Source organism: Lynx rufus, unplaced genomic scaffold (genome assembly GCF_022079265.1).
Source record: "Lynx rufus isolate CCGP_SWC_20201006 ecotype Redwood Valley unplaced genomic scaffold, mLynRuf1.p SCAF_15, whole genome shotgun sequence".
Classification (NCBI taxonomy): Eukaryota; Metazoa; Chordata; class Mammalia; order Carnivora; family Felidae; genus Lynx; species Lynx rufus.
The window spans coordinates 32,393,394-32,412,565 of NW_025814829.1; the positions used below are offsets into that span (position 1 = coordinate 32,393,394).

Sequence of the window (19,172 nt, forward strand, 5' to 3'; positions counted from 1 at the left end):
ATATTAGAATCCAGCCAGCCATTAAAGAGATTTCCAAAAAAGGTATAACAATGCTACTCATCTCACAAAACTGCTTTTTTATTTTGGAAAATAATTATTTTCATAGCAGTATTTTTACATTAACATCTTTAGAGAACTGTTATTTTAAAAATGAATTAATAAGTACTTTAAAAATTTAGACATTTAAATTTCTAATAGTGTAAATATCAATCACTGTAGTCCACATAAACAAGCTCTTTGAGGACCTCAATAATGCTTGAAAAGTGTAAAGAGATTCTAATACCAAATAGTTTGAAAACTACTGTTCTAAGATAACAATTTCACATTTGATAAGAAAAAGTTAAGTTATAAATGTCTTTTAGGTATAAGGTAAAAGGTGTATCAGGTCTGTATATACAACTCATCCACATTTCAGAATGCTCTCATACTTGTTATCCCTTCTTCTTAGAATATTCTTCCTCTCACTTGCTGCCTCTTTATCACCCAGTTTCAGCTCAAATGTCATTCATCAGAGAGGCCTTCCCTGATCACCCTACTTAAAGCAGTTCATTCAGGTCATTATCACAATGATGAAATTATTTTTATCACAAAATGGTTTTAGTTTTTCATGTATTAACACGCATCTAAAACTATTCTGTGTTTACATAACAATAGGGCCATGATCTTCTCTACCCCTGTATTCCTGGGTGCTTAGAATAGTTATCTGGATATGGTGGATATTCAAGAAGAATTTTTTTCACTAACTATATAACTTTTATGCAACTCAAAATTTAAAAATCTGTTACAGGGCTTTAGGGCCAATGAACTGCAAACTAGAAGCCTGCAGTTTTCTTATCTTTTCCTTCCTTTCCTTTCCTTTCCTTTCCTTTCCTTTCCTTTCCTTTCCTTTCCTTTCACTTATCCAGTAACACTTTTTAAAATTCTTAATGTCAACACTAAAAATGTACGTTAAAAATATATAGTCTCATATGGTAATAAGATTATAAACAGAATAATCAGATTTTCCAGCCCCCCCCCCCCAAAAAAAGTCAGATCTCACAACATTGCACCTACATTCCTGCCCTGTCACAATCAGCCGGGGCCAAGGGGCATGCAGCTACCACTTTTAGATGGCAAGTGCACTATTCAGTTCAGCACAGTGGCCACAAGAGGGCACCTTTCTCACTGACAATGCATCCCCATTCTCTGAAGGCATTTGGGTTTCCAACTCCTGCTTTGTGACCCCGTGACTAGCTCTTTAAATATATAAAATCCTAACCTTTTTTAGAACAAGTGAGATGTGATTATGATACTAGACAGGGGGAGAACAGTGTTAAATAAATTCTTAAGGTCTTATTTGGCCAGTTGCTCTAATCCATTTAAGATCCAAAATTGATAGAGATACTAAGACAAAAACCCATCAGTACTGGTTGAGATATCTGATCTCAGGCCAGGTCTGTCATCATTTCAGAAGAAGAGGTAAACGCTAATCTCAAAAAGATACAGTTCATCATACAATTTTACACTCTGATACATTTTGATAAGCCCTTCAGCCTTCCCTACTGTGCTATTTTGGTATTTTTAAACATCACAAATTATATCATATTGAAACCTTTTACATTAAAAACTGCTTCTACATAAACTGTCAATTTAAATGTTTACTGGTCATCAATTCTATAAACAAAGAATCATGTTTCTATGTTATTTGGTCTTAATCTTTTCTAAAACAGATTAGAAATTCCATAGCTGGTAAAATTGGCTTCTGATTATAACATAAGAGAAAATCTGAAGTAAAGATGATTCTCATTAAATCAAATATAATCGCTAAATTACAAATCTATCATCTAAATTTAGAAACTAAATTTAGAAAACTATTTTGGAGGGGCACCTGGGTGGCTCAGTGGGTTAAGCGTCTGACTTCGGTTCAGATCATGATCTCTCAGCTTGTGAGTTTGAGCCCCACGTCGGGCTCTGTGCTGACAGCTCAGAGCCTAGAGCCTGTTTCAGATTCTGTGTCTCCCTCTCTCTCTGTCCCTCCCCTGCTCATGCTCTGTCTCTCTCTGTCTCAAAAATAAACAAACATTAGAAATTAAAAAAAAAAGAAAAAACTATTTTGGAGCTACAGAAAGTAGCAAATTTACTCAGTACTGACACTTTGTCAGTGGTAATCAGATAACCATTCACTAGATATAATTCTTATCCAATAAGAATAATTTTTAAAAAGTTCTCTCAATAGTAATTACTCTCAATAAGAAAAAAAACATTATTTTCAAAAGCACAAATAAGAATTGTATTTACTCAGATATTTCTCTTCCTCAATTACTGCCACACCTACTAATTTTGAGCAGTACATTAAAAATTACATGCTTTCTATTCTCCATTCTCCTTTTCCAATGAATAATCCTATGATTCTGAAGGTTTGATAGGAGCAGCTGAAGAAATGAATACTCATATAGCTAAAATCTGAATAAAGAAAATTGGTGATTATTTCAAGTTTTATCCAAATTTAGCAGAGATTCTTAATAGGAAATGCTATTTTTTAATTTCAAAAATAACATCATTCATCTGATTATAAAGTCCAAATCTGCTCCTGACAGTATATACAGAAATTTATAAAAAGTAAAATTAAAATAAGATACCAATTTATCACCCAGAGACAATATTTGATCTATATATCCTTTGTCTTTTTCCATTCCATCAATACAAACACACGTTTCTTAAAAAATATATTCTATACTATCCCATAAGCTATGATGTACCCTGTTTTCAAATACATTTCTAAAATATATTTGTTAAGAACTGATATAACACTTTCATTGTATGATCATATTTATCTACATACATTGGTTAGAAGTTAGGTTGCTACTAATCTTTTTTGTTTTTATAACATTGCAACTAGCATCCTTGCAAATAATTATCAGTACACTTTGCTGATTCCTTGGGATAAGTTCTCAGAAGTGGACTTTATAGGTCCACTTAAGGGGAAAAAGGATGGACATGTTTAAGGCAAAATGCATACCAAAATGTCCTCCAGAGCAATGCTACTTTTGATTATCAGTCAGTAAAGGGGATAATATATTTTTTTTAGAGAGAGTAATTTAACAAGTCAAACAGTAACATAATCATGGTCAACACTGCATCCAAAAAAAAAAACAAACTGTCCTACAAGATAATAGTGTAGGATATGACATCCCAAATAGGTTAAACCTGGTTTCATCTCGAGTTACTATTTCTGTCAAACTATCCACAGCTCTAATGCCAAACAGCCAACCTTGAAGAGACAACAGGAAAGTAGCAATTGAGCATCAGAACCGTGTATGTTTGGGGAGGGTGCCTTGGTGGACAGAACTTCTGTTCCTCAATGAAGCCCTCCCTAACTACTCCAATCTGTGCTGATCTGTCCTTCTGGAAATTCTCATTTATTACAGTTAATGCCAACATATGTACTTTTCTATTACATGTACTGAGGTTCTGTTTCCCCAACATGATGTAAACTCTCTTGGAAAATATGCCTCGCCATTTAGATTTTCCTCTTAGTGTTTATGTACAGTGATGAGTTATTCCTTCAAAACCTCTTCTCGGGAAGCCAAATTATTAAAAGGCTGATGCTTACTTTGACTGTGCAGAAAAGTTTGCAGCAGCAAAAACGGCAGCTTCAACTTCTACGTTATCATGTGAATCCAGACTCTGCCGGATACTGTGATGAGCATTCTTTCTCTCAGGAATTATTGATGCCAGACTTCCCAACATCCTACAGAGAAAAAGAAACCCAAGAATAACAGAAATACCTTAAGCTAAAAATCAAGAGAGGAAGAAGCAAGGCAAAGCTAGATACCAAAATTAAAATTTGTAGGTAAATCCTTAAACCTCAGGTTAATAAAGCATCAATTTTAGGAACCAAGCAGTGACTCAAATTCTAAACACTTTTCCATACTCCAATATGTAAGAAAAATTAACATGGCTTATCTAACATAAGCAAAATTTAAAATTATCATCCTGAAGTACATTCCAGGTACCAAGTGGAGCCCAGAAACTTCTGAATTATTAAAGTATCAAAATACCAATTTTCCAATGTTCTATAAGTAAGTCCATTTTAGCAGAGCAACATTTTTGCTATTAAGCAGATCCACAATGTAAAAAAAGTAAGATTTCCAATTTTTTTTTTCCACATCAGTAAATACTGATAGCATGATCTTCAAATCTGTCTTCAACACCAAGAGAAAAGAGGTAGAGGATGTTCCCTGGGGCTCATATCGGAGTCTGTGAGGGTGAGGAAGGTAGAGTCTGGAAAAACACAGGCTACTTTATAATAAACTGTCAATTTGGGAAAGGGAAAAAAAAATCTATTGTTTGTAACATAAACTACAGAAGGTAGAGCTTGAAAAATGTTTTCAGCAGAAAGGCATGGATTTTAGAGGGCTGCAAAACACTGCAATGAACAAAACAAAGTTCTTACAGGGACAACCTTTGTCTAAGTCAATGCCCTAAGTACCTTCCAACTTGACACGCCATCACTATCTTATGGAGGTTTGACTGGACAGAAGTGTTAGAGTTTATACAAAACAAAATACTAAAACGGACTAAATATGTGATTTGTATTCAATTTGAAAATAAAGTTTTGAAATTACATAGATATTTTTCAAAAGAAATAAATGGCTTGTGATATATTTTATACAAGAGAAAATGAGATTAGGCTAATATTGACACATTTGGATTAACAGTTTGTTGCTATTTAAATATAAAAGGGCAAAACAAGCATAATCCCACTGGTCACTACTTTCTGAAGATATTTCTGGTAATATTATAAATAACTTGTAGCACTACATTTCAAACATTATAAATACCTTTCAGCTTCTTCTCCTTCCATTTGCTTTGATAAGTCTAGATTTTTTTTTAATATTTTTGAGAGACAGTGAGAGCAAAAGTGAGAGAGAGAGAGAATCCCAACAGGCCCTGCGCTGTCAGAGCAGAGCCTGACCCGGGGCTCAAACTCACGAACCGTGAGATCATGCCCTGAGCCGAAATCAAGAGTCGGATGTTTATTAACCAACTGAGCCACCCAGGCGCCCCTGTTTTAATTGGTAAGTCTAAAGTAATGGGTAAAAAAAGAAAACATCTTTGAAATATCATCTCTTCCTTGTCCTTTCTCCTTCTTAAGTTTAAATCATTCTGACTCTAAAAACTCCTTAGCGTTTGAGAGACATCACTTTTTGCTTTTCTTCATGAGTTTAATCTTATTAATACATTCTTCTAGAAAGCAGTCTCCTTGAGATCAGAGTTCTCACTTAAATCTATGTTCCTTAAAACACACAACAAACTTTCTACTCAACGGGTACTTAATGTTGATCTATCATTTACCAGCCCCATCTTTTCTTTGTAGACTTTGTTTTTCTCAACACTCGTTTTTCAGTTTTTCATTGTGCTATTACCAGGCTCTTCAATGAAAAATCATGTTCCTATAAGATGTTAAGATCATTTCTGTATTATATCTTTTTATTTATAAAAGAAGTACTATAATCAAGCATTTCATGATAGAAGGAATGAATATATAATCACTAATATGCCTCATACATTTCAAAGATAGATTTTTAACAGCCAGTTTCTTTACATTTCTATGGTGACTGAAAACTTTTTTTTTTTTTTTTTGGCATGTGTTGCATTTTGCCACATAGGAAATAAGTGAATCCATTAGGGCAGGTATCATTTTTCTCATTTTACAGCAGGGAAAGTGATTTATGAAATGTCAGCACATCAGAATGTGAGTTGGGACCAAAACAGTTCTCCCTATGCATACAGCCAAACTTCTCTTCAGTTGAGCAGGCCACTGTTTCCCAAATGGGGTTTCAAAATGCTGACATCTTTTTTTTTTTTTTTTTAATCACAAAAGTACTTAAATTACTTTTCCATTTTAAAAGCAGAATATTTTGAAGACCTCGTGGTATAAACTAAAAGCATATGTACAGTGGTTAGTGGCTATAACATAAGCACACTCGCAGCCTACTCACTTGGCTTTACACTGCCAGCATCTGGGGTGGTTTTGACAGTTACCCAGTTTGGAACTTTCTTTATTCTGAGGCATACATTATTTTAGTTACAGACAGAAAACATAAGAAACAATTATGTTGAGATATAACTTAATGAAGAGTATAAAAAATGGTAGTAATTCTGTTCATGGCATTCAGGCCCTAAAAGAAGTTTCTGTCTATTCTTAAATATGATATGTAAAATGTGCATCTGACAAAGGACTGGTATTGAGAATATATCAAGAAATCCTACAATTCTGTAATAAAAAGACAAGTAAAATCTTAAAATCTAAACAATCTAACAAAAGAAAATGGGCAAGTGATTTGAACAACTACTCCCCTTAAAGAGAGAGAAAAACCGTGAGAAAAAGCTCAACATCATTACCATCAGGGAAATGCAAATCAAAACTGCTACACACCCATCAGAATGGCTAATGTAAAAGATAAGACACACCAAACGCTGGCAAGAAGGTGAAGTAACCAGAACTCACATACTGTTGGTCAGAATATAAAATGGTTAAAATCGCTTTGGAAAAAGGCTTGGCAGTTTCTTATAAAATTAAATATACACCTACCCTATGGTTCAGCAATTTCACTCCTAAGTATATATTTGTCAGAAAGGGAAGCATGTTCACAACAGGTCTTGGACAAGAAGGTTCATAGCAACTTTACTTATGATAGCTGTAAATTGGAAAGAGCCTAAGAGTTCATCAGTAAGAGAACAAATAAACTGTTACTGTCACACAATGGAAAAGTACTCAGCAATAAAAACAAATTAATGACATACAAAATGGATTAGTATCAAAAAACGAAAAGAAACCTTACACAAAAGGATACCCACTGTATGAGGCCACTTATATGACGTTTGAAAACAGATGAAAACTTATCTAGGTAACAGGAAAAACTCAGACCAGCAGTGGCCTCTGGGGAGGTGGGCGAGAGAAGTGAGTAGGATGGGGCATGAAGGAATATTCTGGAGTAAGTTCTATACCTTGATAGTGGTTGGAGTTACTTGAAGCATCTGTCAGTACTCAGTAAATTAACTGACATCAAAGAACCAGATAACCCTGTAAATAAACTGAACTCTAGCTAATGATACCCATGCTAAAGTATCCAAAGGAAAGTGTACGGTCTGTTATTTACTAGGAAATGCATTAGAAAAAGTTTTTTGCTCTTTTGGTAAAATGTATAGTAAAGTGTTACTGGAAAAGAAAGGAATCTACATTTTAATATATTTAGTCCCAAGTCAAACATGTGATTTAAAATTTTTTTTGACAAATCATGCTTTTTCTTACATAAGCAGTAAATGATATGGTGTTTGTTACTTCTGAAGCGCAAAATTAGTTTTCTTTATAATTTCTAAAAGATTGTATTTTTATATTTTTTTAATTTTATTTTTTTTAATTTACATCCAAATTAGTTAGCACATAGTGCAACAATGATTTCAGGAGTAGATTCCTTAATGCCCCTTACCCATTTAGCCCATCCCCCCTCCCATAACCCCTCCAGTAACCTTCTGTTTGTTCTCCATATTTAAGAGTCTCTTATGCTTTGTCCCCTTCCCTGTTTTTATATTATTTTTGCTTCCTTTCCCTTATGTTCATCTGCTTTGTCTCTTAAAGTCCTCATATGAGTGAAGTCATATGATATCTGTCTTTCTCTAATTTTGCTTAGCATAATACCCTCTAGTTCCATCCACGTAGTTGCAAATGGCAAGATTTCATTCTTTTTGATTGTCGAGTAATACTCCAGTGTGTGTGTGTGTGTGTGTGTGTGTGTGTGTGTGTGTGTGTGAGTGTGTGTGTGTACCACCTCTTTATCCATTCATCCATCGATGGACTTTTGGGCTCTTTCCATACTTTGGCTACTGTTGATAGTGCTGCTATAAAGAGTGGGGTGCATATGTCCCTTCGAAACAGTACACCTGTATCCCGTGGATAAATGCCTAGTAGTGCAATTGCTGGGTCATAGGGTAGTTCTATTTTCAATTTTTTGAGGAACCTCCGTACTGTTTTCCAGAGTGGCCGCACCAGCTTGCATTCCCACCAACAACGCAAAAGAGATCCTCTTTCTCCGCATCCTCGCCAACATCTGTTGTTGCCTGAGTTGTTAATTTAGCCATTCTGACAGGTGTAAGGTGGTATCTCATTGTGGTTTTGATTTGTATTTCCCTGATGATGAGTGATGTTAAGCATTTTTTCATGTGTCGGTTGGCCATCTGGACGTCTTCTTTGGAAAAGTGTCTATTCATGTCTTTTGCCCGTTTCTTCGCTGGATTATTTGTTTTTTAGATGTTGAGTTTGATAAGTTCTTATAGATTTTGGACACTAACCCTTTATCTGATATGTCATTTGCAAATATAAAAGATTGTATTTTTAAAACTTTATAATGTATTAAATAATACACTAAATTAAAAAATACTTTTTTACTTTAAGTCATTTCTTATATGATGAAAAAACTATGAAATCATGAAAAAAATTTCTAAGGCTATTCAAAAATGTTCTATTTTTGTGAAAAGTGTTTGATATTCTCGTATTGATACTACAATTTCAGTTTTGAGTTATTATAAAAACACTTTTTTTTTGGTTTGGTATTTACAATTCTGCAAACTTTACAAAACGATCTGATCACCCCTTATTCCCAATCATCAAGCTCTTTATCCTCTTCCTAAAGTGCCTATGCCAAGAATGTTTTCAAAACAGGTCCCTATATTTGGCAAAAACATCTGAGGCCTTATCTATCTGAAGACCTTCTTATTGCACTACATTTTAAATGGCAACTGGATTCCATAACATTCTTAGCTCAAATTTCTTTTAGTACTTTTTGCATCAAGTGTTAATGTTGAAACCTATTACTTCAATCTGAATTTTTTCCCTTTAAAGTGATCTAAATAAGTAAATCCTCTCTTTCTGGAAGCTTTCTAGAAATCTCTGGTTATTCAATGAAGAACTGTGGCAAAGCCCAGTTGCCATGACTTAGAAAGGGCAAGCATGCAAAATGAATGGAATATTCAAATATTAATCTATATTCTTCTCAAAATATTCAAACTAGGTCTAAATTATTTATGAAATCATTCCCCTATTTACATTCTACTTTTCTCTCTTTTTTTTTTTTTTTGTCTTCTGATCAAAATAAATAAATAAATAATGTATACATGTGGAAAATAACTCAAACATTACAAAACCACTCGGAAGTCTCTTGTAATCCAGAGCCCAATGACCCCTGACAAAACTCATCACTGTTAACAGTATATATTCCTTCAGATTTTTTTCTGAGCCTGTATAAACACATATATTAATATTATAGACAAAAATGAGTTAATAAAATGAACATCACTTGACTGTTTTTTTTAACTTAGTATCTCTATGTTAAACACATACTTACTTCATTCTTTAAAAGGTATACAGTGGTCCATAAATTAACTATTCCCATATCAACACATCATTTTTCACCTTTTACAAAAATGATACTATAATCATCTGTATACATATATCCACCAACTTTTAAAAATGATTTATAGCAAACAATTTCTGTAAGTGAATTTGCTGAATCAAAAGGTAAGAATATCTTGGGTCTGGGTAGTCAGTTAAGCATCCATCTAACTCTTGATTCGGCTCAGGTCATGATCTCACGGTTTGTGAGACTGAGCCCCACATGGGGCTCTGTGCTGGCAGCGTGGAGCCTGTTTGGGATTCTCTCTCTACCCCTCCCTCACTTGTGTGTGAGTGTTGACTCTCTCTCTCTCTCAAAAATAAACAAAAAAAAGGTAAGATACCTTTAAATCTTTTATATATGGTTTTTAAAAGATAAAGCCAATTTACTGTCTTTAAAATACCACACTGTGCTCAAAATTTAATCACTCAAAAGGCAGAGGAATGACAAAAGCACTTAATCCTGAACAAGAGGGAAGCGCTGGCTCCTGATGGAAAAACTTAGAGAAAAAGTGACATCCTAGACTTCCTGGCTAAAAAGAGGATTGTCTGAACAAGGCAAGTCAGAAATGAGCCCTATAATTTAGGAAAGTCAATTTCAAAAGTCTAAACATTACACATACATTCCATAGACGGCAGACCTAAAAAGAAAATATGGTTGAAACTGGATAGAAGGCTTATAGTATAAAATTCTGACAGAATTAAAAAAAAAATTTTTTTAGATGCCAAGAAAGAAAAGGCTGAACAAACAACAGTAGTTGTATCTGGCATTCTCCAAGGGGTTCAAATACAAATGACTGCATATAAAAATGAGCATGTAACAGGGGCACCTGGGTGGTTTAGTCGGTTAAGCATCCGACGTCAGCTCAGGTCATGATCTCACAGTTCATGAGTTTGAACCCCATGTCAGGCTCTGTGCTGACAGCTCGGAGCCTGGAGCCTGCTTTGGATTCTGTGTCTCCCTCTCTGTGCCCCTCCTCAGCTTACTCTCTCTCTCTCTCTCTTTCTCTCTCTCTCAAAAATAAAACATTACAAAAAATTTTTTTTAAAAAATGAGCACATAACCACGGATGAATACAAAAACTGACTTGAAACAGAACAAAGTCAGGAAGAGCTCAAAATCAGCTGAGGCTAAGCTAGATTCAGATCCAAGTTATCTGATCAGAACACCAACTTAGGAAAAGGAATGTTTCAAACACACAAGTTAGGCAATAATTCACAACCAAACAGTATCATAGATGGTAACTGAAAAGCATGTATACATTGGGATGGTTACCATATTTCTGCCTGGAGTCTTAATTGAAAAAATAAATTAGTACCATCCAAAATGAAAAAAGTACATATATTGCCTTTCTTGAGTACATAATTACAGCCCAAAGAATCTTGTGGATTCATTATAGCAACAGAGTATACCGGAGTGTGATGGCTCTTGCCACAGGATCGTTACTATGAATCACAGAGAAAATTCTCTTCACAAATTCATCCACATTTAGAATCTTCTCCAAATGCTTCTCACTCTGTTGAGTAACTTTAAGGACACACAACCTCAGGAAATTGTTTCTACGAAGAAGCAGAGAAAAGGTAAATGAGACCACCTTAGGAAAGTAATATTTAATTAGGAATCAAAGCAACACATGATTTTAAATGTTAGCAATGGGGCAATGTTTTTCAATCTTATCATTTTTTTCTTTCATCACTAAAAGAGTTGAAGCCTATGCTTTGAATACGAAGCATAAGCAGTTAGCAATGCCTACAGTTCTGAGGCCAGACACCAAGAGGGTAGAATCAGAAAGAGAAGCTGTAGAGATGAACCTCATCTCTTCAATTGTATTATAACCATGGCCGGGAGCTCAGATGGTCTTCCTCTTCTAGCAAGCTAATTCTACAAATCTCTTCTCCTTCAAGTCTGACTCGGTGTGTATATAAGTACCTGAGTGCATGAAAAATGGTGGAAAGAAGTAGGAGGGACTGGTGGGGAGAAAACAAACCAACCAACCAGCAGGGATTTATCCAGTGCTCCCATGTTTTAGGAACCTCACAGTAACATGCAATCTTGTGTTACAAAATATTAAGTCAGAAACTTCTCAAAACAACCTGTATAAATCAGACACTTCCAAAATATACAACAATACATTAAGATCATCTTAATTTGATTTATCCTGTTCCCCAAAGAAGTACCCTCTGACTTGTGACTTCATTTGTGCTTAAAACACCATTATATTTCACACCAAAAAGTGCTGTAAACTGCCATGTGCATCCACTAAAATGGTCACTGACCACGTGGAAGTCCTAAAGCGCAAAAAGAATAAAGACCACAATATTAAACAAAGAAATGTGAACAAACACTTTAGGATGCCGAGGCTTTAAAAAGACTTACCCAACTCTGAAAACATCAGCTAACTTCAGGAATGCGGAATTGATGAGAATAGGGAATGGATACTTCTGAAAGAGCCTGGGAAAGCGAACAACTGCTTCACATTGTTCACCAAGCTTGCCAGATCTTAGACCTACGAAAAGCACGAAAACAGAAGAATAGCTTACAAACCTGCGGTTACAACAAGGCAAAAATAGCAAATACCAACACAGCATTACACAGTAAAATTACTTATACCATAAAATAACATTCACAACAATTAGGTAAGGTACAATTGTAACTCATGATCTTTTATAAATAATAGGCCAGATAGTAATTTGGTAAACTGTCACTTTTAGATATAAACTAATGAAGAAGAAACAATTTTTTTAAAAAAGGTTGAGTAGGGGCGCCTGGGTGGCGCAGTCGGTTAAGCGTCCGACTTCAGCCAGGTCACGATCTCGCGGTCCGTGAGTTCGAGCCCCGCATCAGGCTCTGGGCTGATGGCTCAGAGCCTGGAGCCTGTTTCCGATTCTGTGTCTCCCTCTCTCTCTGCCCCTCCCCCGTTCATGCTCTGTCTCTCTCTGTCCCAAAAATAAATAAACGTTGAAAAAAAAAAAAAATTTAAAAAAAAAAAATAAAAAAGGTTGAGTAGTTTAAGAATATTTGGGGCCATAAAATAAGTCTCAACAAATTTAAAAGGACTGAAATCATACCTTGTTATGTTCTCTGACCATAATGGAATTAAGTTAGAAATCTCTAAGAGAAAAATATCTAGAAACTTCCCAAATATTTGGAAATTAAAAAACTTATACATAAGCCATGGGTGAAAGGGAAATTAGAAAAATATCTTGGGGTGCCTGGCTGACTGAGTCGGTTAAGCATCCAACTCTTGATCTTGGCTCATGGTTCATGGGATTGAGCCCCACATTGGGCTCTGCACTGACAGCACGGAGCCTGCTTGGGATTCCCTCTCCCTCTCTCTCTGCACATCTCCCACTCATGTGAGTGCCCACAGGCACTCTTCCTCTCTCTCAAAATAAATAAGCAAAAAATAAACAAACTTCACAAAGAAATGTCTTCAACTGAATGAAAAAGAAAGCACAACCTAAGGGAGGCAGCTAATGCAATTCTTCAAGAAACCTAACACTAAATGCTTTATATTAGGGAAGAAGAAAGGTTTCAAAGCAATGATGTAACAAAGGGGCCAAGATAATTCAATGTTGAAAGGATACTCTTTTTAACAAACTATTCTGGGACAACGGAATATCCATATGCAAAAATAAATAAATAAATAAAACCTTGATCCTTAATTTGCACCATACACAAAAATTAACTCAAAAATGAACCATAGGCCTAAATGTAAGAGCTAAAATTATAAACCATATGAAGAAAATATAGAGACAATCTTTATGAGCTTGGGGTAAGCAAAGACTTCTTAGATAAAACACAAAAAGCATAAACCATAAAATAAGAAAGTATTAAACTCCATCAAAATTAAAAACTTCTGCTCTTTGGGGTGCCTGAGTAGCTCAGTCGGTTAAGCGTCCAACTTTGGCTCAGGTTATGATCATTCGGTTCATGGGTTCAAGTCCCACGTCGGGTTCTAAGCCGACAGCTGGGAACCTGGAGTCTGCTTCAGATTCTGTGTCTCCTTCTCTCTCTCTCTGTCTCTCCCCCACTTGTGTGTACTCGCTCTCCCTCAAAAATAAATGCACATTAAAAAAAAAAAAAACTTCTCTTCAAAAGATACTGTTAAGAGAATGAAAAGACAAGCCACATACCAGAAGAAAATATTTAGAGAACACATATCTGATAAAGGACAATGCGGAGGCCACTTTTAGGCAACAGGCTCAACCAAAGGAAACCTGAGTAAGGTAAAAGGGTCCATGGTGACTATGGAGCTGAATGCAAATGGGAAGACCCACCTCAAAATATCCATAAGCCCCAGCTGACCAATGGGCTACTTATGACGAGGCACAAGTACCAAAAAAGGAAAATTCCGTATGTTCCCATGCCTCTTCACCTCCCACCTGCTTAAATCCAGTCCCCCAACTTTGCCTACTCGCTTGTCTCTCCTTTGCTATCCTGCCCCGAAGTTCTCTTGCAGTGTATTCAATAAACTTCTATCTCCTTTGTTCTGCCTTGGGTGAATTCTTACACCACCCACATCTCCAGCCTCTACCCTATAGAGTCACTCCACAGACATCATCCATACTTCTTCTGCCTCAATAAGATGACAACCCGATTTTTAATTTTTATTTATTTAATAATTTTAACGTTTATTTATTTTTGAGAGACAGAGAGACAGAGTGCGAGTGGGGGAGGGGCAGAGAGAGGGGGACACAGAATCTGAGGCACGCTCCAGTCTCCAAGCTGTCAGCACAGAGCCCGACGTGGGGCTCGAACCCACGAACTGTGAGATTGTGATCTGAACTGAAGTCACATGCTTAACTGACTCAGCCACCCAGGTAACCCTAGAAGACAACCTGATTTATTTATTTATTTATTTATTTATTTATTTATTTATTTATTTATTTTAATTTTTTTTTTAAATTTTACATTTATTGATTTTTGAGAGACAAAGTGAGACAGAGAATGAGCCGGGGGCGGGGGCCGGGGGGAAGAGAGAGAGAGAGAGAACAAGACACAGAATCTGAAGCAGGCTCTAGGCTCTGAGCAAGTGTTCAGCACAGAGCCCCATGCGGGGCTTGAACCCACGAACTGTGAGATATGACCTAAGCTGAAGTCAAATGCTCAACCGCCTGAGCCACCCAGGCGCCCCACAACCTGATTTTTTTAAATGGGCAAGATATGAAGAGAAATTTCATTAAAGAACAAATATAAATGGCATATACATGCAAGTTAACAGATGTTCAACACGGCTGGTCATCAGGGAAATGTAAATTAAAAACCACATTAAGATGGCACTACATACCCACTAGAATGGCAAAAAATGTTATGACAGACAATAGCAAGTGCTAATGAGGCTATGGAGCAACTATAACTCTCATATATTGCTGGTGGGAATACAAAACTATACAACTCCTTGGAAAACAGTTTGGTTGTTTTTTATAAAGGTGATCACTTACCTACTGTCCACTCAGCAATCCTACTTCTAAATATTTACCCAGGTGCATTGAGAATATTCATCTGTACAAATACTTGTATTCAACTGCTCACAGTAGCTTTATTCATAATGGCCCCCAATTGGAAAAAACCCAAATGTCCATCAACTGGTGAATAAATAAACAAACTGTGGTCTATCCACACAAGGGACTACCACTCAGCAATAAAAAGGAAACAAATACTGCTTCATGCAACAACATGGGTAGATCTCAAAATCACTAGGCTAAGCAAAAGAAGTCAGACCCAAAAAAGACTATAAAACTTTAAGACTGTTTTATATGACATTCAAGGAAAGGCAAAGCTTTGGGACAGAGAACAGATCAGTAATTGTCAGGGGCTTGAGAGAGAAAATTGACTGCAAAGGGGTACAGGGAAAGTTTTTGGGGTGAAGGAAATGTTTTATATCTTGCGGTTTTTTTTTTAAGTTTATTTTGAGAGAGAGAAAGAGAAAAAGAACAGGGAGAGCTTGAGCAGGGGAGGGGGGAGAGAGAGAATCCCAGGCATGCTCCATGCTGTCCATGCAGGCTGGATGTGGGGCTCGAACTCACTAACCGTGAGACCACAACCTGAGCCGAAATCAAGAGTCAAATGCTCAACCAACTGAGCCACCCAGGCACCCCAGAAACATTCTATGTCTTGACTGTGGTAGTGGTTTCATGACTGCATGCATTTGGTGAATTTAATTATACATAAATTATACCTCAATTAATCTGATTTTTTAACGTAAAAAAAAAAGCAAGCAACAAATTATAAAGTTAAATGTTCAATTCCTGAAAAAATATTCATTTAGAATGAGTATCTTAATATGGTATTAATATAATCAGCTTCAAATATTTCTTTTTTTTAGTATTTTAGCATTTACAAAATGCTAATTATATATATCTAAATCTGGGCAAGAATAGGGGCACTACAATCTCTCTGTTCAGTAAAGTCTGCCCGCTGTTAGAAAATGACAAAGAAAATACTCATCTGAGGACTCTTTACTGGGTGTGACTACGCTTCAATACAAAAGACAATCAGAGTAAATCTGCACAGGCAATTCCTACAACATATTAATGGTTTGAGTTTTGTAAACGCACTCTTGTTGGTTATTTGGTACTTGGAATATATTTCCTCGTAGGAAAAAAAAAAAAGCACTGTCAGCACTCATCATATTCCAGAATCCAATAACAACTTATAATAAAAGTTCCCATGGGAAAATTAATTCAAATTTCTAATTGAGATGTTTAGAACATATCCCTTCTTTGCCTGCTCCCCCTTTCCTCTGCCCCCCACCTCCATACATAGAAGAACTGCCACTAAAGCTCTAGAACTCTTCTCCCAACCAAACACACCTTGCCAATGGAAATGTTCTAGGTACCTGGCAGTGGCTCATGTAGGCTTAAAAGCTTTTCTAAAGGCCTGACTTGACAGAGGGTTCCAGAGACACACACACAGGGCAGTAAAGACAAAAGGGAAGGGGAGATAAGGAAGGGCAAGTCTGAGGATGCAGGTGAGAGAACAGAGAAGTAACAGATATGTTTGTGCATGTGTGCTAGGGGAACCTATTGGGATGACGCATAGCCATTGAACTTTTTTCCTCCTCTTCTCTCTGCCAGTAGTTCAGTGACGCAAAAGGGAGTAAAATTCTGTTTGTAATGAATTAAACCTTGGTTGGGACGAAAAACGTAAAGTAGGAGGCAGCCCGTGTAGAGGGAGTTTCCTGACAGAATATGATCTGTTTTACATTCCCTTAAAAAGCAAAACCACAGATTACACTGATTTGTTTAAACATGGTGATTTAAAATGTACCAAAGATAATTTTGAATTTGGCCAGAGAAATGTTTTGATTTCTCTAATACTGTCTAATTTTATTTCTTTAAGATAAAATAGACCCTCATTCCTGTAACACAGCCAACCAAAATAAATAAGTAAAAGAAGAGTAAATTTCTTGCTTATTTTCTGATGTAAGAGCTTTTGGAAAAAGGAAACAAGAAGCTAGGTTGACTCTGTGGGACAGAAGCTAAGGTTCAAGGGAAGAGGAAAATGCACAAAGACCTAGGATTTGGCAACAATCCTAAACTGGGGCTGTGGTACCCATCTTGCTTGCTCTGGGCCAGTTTCAATTTCATAATAAACCAAGCACCTGAAAATAGGCACTCAGCACAATCAGATCATGTAAGAAGGGCTGTTCACTTTATTTCTGTTGCTAGCTACAACCAACCTGAGGAAGAATGCCCTGATCATAAGACCAATGATCGTGAGAATGCCACTATAAAAACAGACATTAAGGTGTAGGGATGTGATTGCTGTTTCTACATCTTTCTTTGTATTCTCCCACCAAAGAAACGGAGCTCTCCTTCTTTTTTATTTTTTAAATGTTCATTTTTGAGAGAGAGAGAGAGAGAGAGAGAGAGAGAGAGTGTGCACACACGAGTGGGGAAGGGGCAGACAGAGAGGGAGAGAGAGAATCTCAAGGAGGCTCCACACTGTCAGCGCAGAGCCCGACAAGGGGCTCGAGCTCATGAATCATGAGATCATGACCTGAGCTGAAATCAAGAGTTGGACGCTCAACTAAATGAGCCACCTTTTATCTCCATTTTAAAGAAGACACAGGCAAAGACTAGTTAAGCAACTTGCCCAAGGAACAAAAGCTAATAATGGCAGATGTGGGATTCAAGTCCTGGCAATCTGGCTCCAGAGCCTATGGTCCTAAACTATTAAGCTAAAATACATCTCTAGCACGCAACTAGAGAGTAGAAGTTAAGATTTAAAAAGGGATTATTTGATTATGATTTTAGAGTGCTCTAATTCTGAGGGATAACAAATTCTTGGGAACTGAGGAAGAATAACATAAATTATGGTAAACTTGGGGGTTGTTATGTACATGAATCAAGTTTTCAAAACAACACACATTTCCAGGCAGCATGTATCAGTCAGAGTTCTTAGCTTCAAGCCACACAAGCTAACTGGCTGATTAGGCAGAACATGAGTTTATTAAAAACCTAATAAACAGTTTTGAGGCTAAACAGCTAAGAACACCTAATACTGCACTGCCAGACTGATGAGATGAGAAGTCTTGTTGCTGGGAAACTCGGGATGCAACTATTAGCTCTGCTGTCATCCAGGAACGCTGTAGCCATTGCTGCCGTTACTGTCCACTCACACCGCAGCCACGGTCACTGCCAGGGCACGGAACTGTGAGTGTGCCCTCAAGTACATCTTCGTGCATTGCTAACCTCCTGTATCACAGAGCCCGGAGGAGGTCTCTCTGACTGGCAGAGCTGAGTTCACATCTCGCGCTTTGCAAAGTTAACTAGAAAGGTGAGTTTTGGCTTCCACTCTGGTGAGACAGGGCTCTTGGTGTGAGTCATTCCTCAAGCACAGGAGGAGCGATCACAAGATGTTAAGTGACCACCAACATGACTAATACCCACCACAAAGAACACTGCTAATACACATTACTATCCAAGCACGTTTTAAGAGAGTTTGGTATGTACGTTCGCTTTAGCTGAGGGGTGAGGATGATTTAAAATGGAACCATAACACATATGTATCTTGAAGTGTATTCATTAAAAATGGGGGTAGGGAAGAAGAAATACCAACATAAGTATACACCACACATTGTAAGATAACCTAACATCCCACAGCTTAATAAATTGATCATGGCAAGTCTCAGTAAATTATATTTAAAAAGCAGGAACAGAAACAACAGAAATGATAGTCAACTCAACTGATAATGAACAATAAAACATCCTTCACCCAAATTTCATAAATTGTCTATAACTGTGTATGGTGGGATGTATGCAATACTGTACAGCCAGAATAGTGATTCAGAATCATAAACAAATTAGTTTTATTTTATGAATACCAACTTTCAGTAATATTTAACGATGCAGTTTGTAAGTTACAAAATCGTCAAAATAGTAGCTCTTACCCACATATAAAAATGAGTCTATGGATTTCAGTAAGAACTGAAGAAGGGCCTTGGGTTTTTGGAATAGTTCATGACCCATCAAGTAATCACCAATCAGGATTTGAGATGTTAAGACTTTCAATTCCACGTGACCTTCTTACAGGTCCACCTCTTGATACTCTCAGACTAAATATGGTCTGGTGGTACAGATTCTCAAGAGAGAATCTGGTTGACTCAGTGTGGGTTACATGTCCCCTTCTGAATCAGTCAGTTCTGGCATGGAATGGGTCACCTGGTACAGACTTTGTTGCAGAGGCCTCTCTCTTGAGTAGGGGATATAGAGATACTTCCACAGCCTCGTA

At 36.7% G+C, this 19,172-nt stretch overlaps 1 protein-coding gene across 1 annotated transcript in view; it reads right to left on the bottom strand.

The window, feature by feature from the left end:
- INTS7 (integrator complex subunit 7) overlaps window positions 1–19,172 on the bottom strand; it is a 92,781-nt gene that overhangs the window by 68,421 nt on the left and 5,188 nt on the right. Inside the window, exons 2-4 of the mRNA XM_047076808.1 lie at window positions 11,811–11,940; window positions 10,847–10,993; window positions 3,593–3,730 (exon numbers count right to left, since the gene is read on the bottom strand). Of these exons, the coding sequence (XP_046932764.1) occupies window positions 3,593–3,730; window positions 10,847–10,993; window positions 11,811–11,940 (415 nt within the window). The remainder of the gene's footprint in view (window positions 1–3,592; window positions 3,731–10,846; window positions 10,994–11,810; window positions 11,941–19,172) is intronic.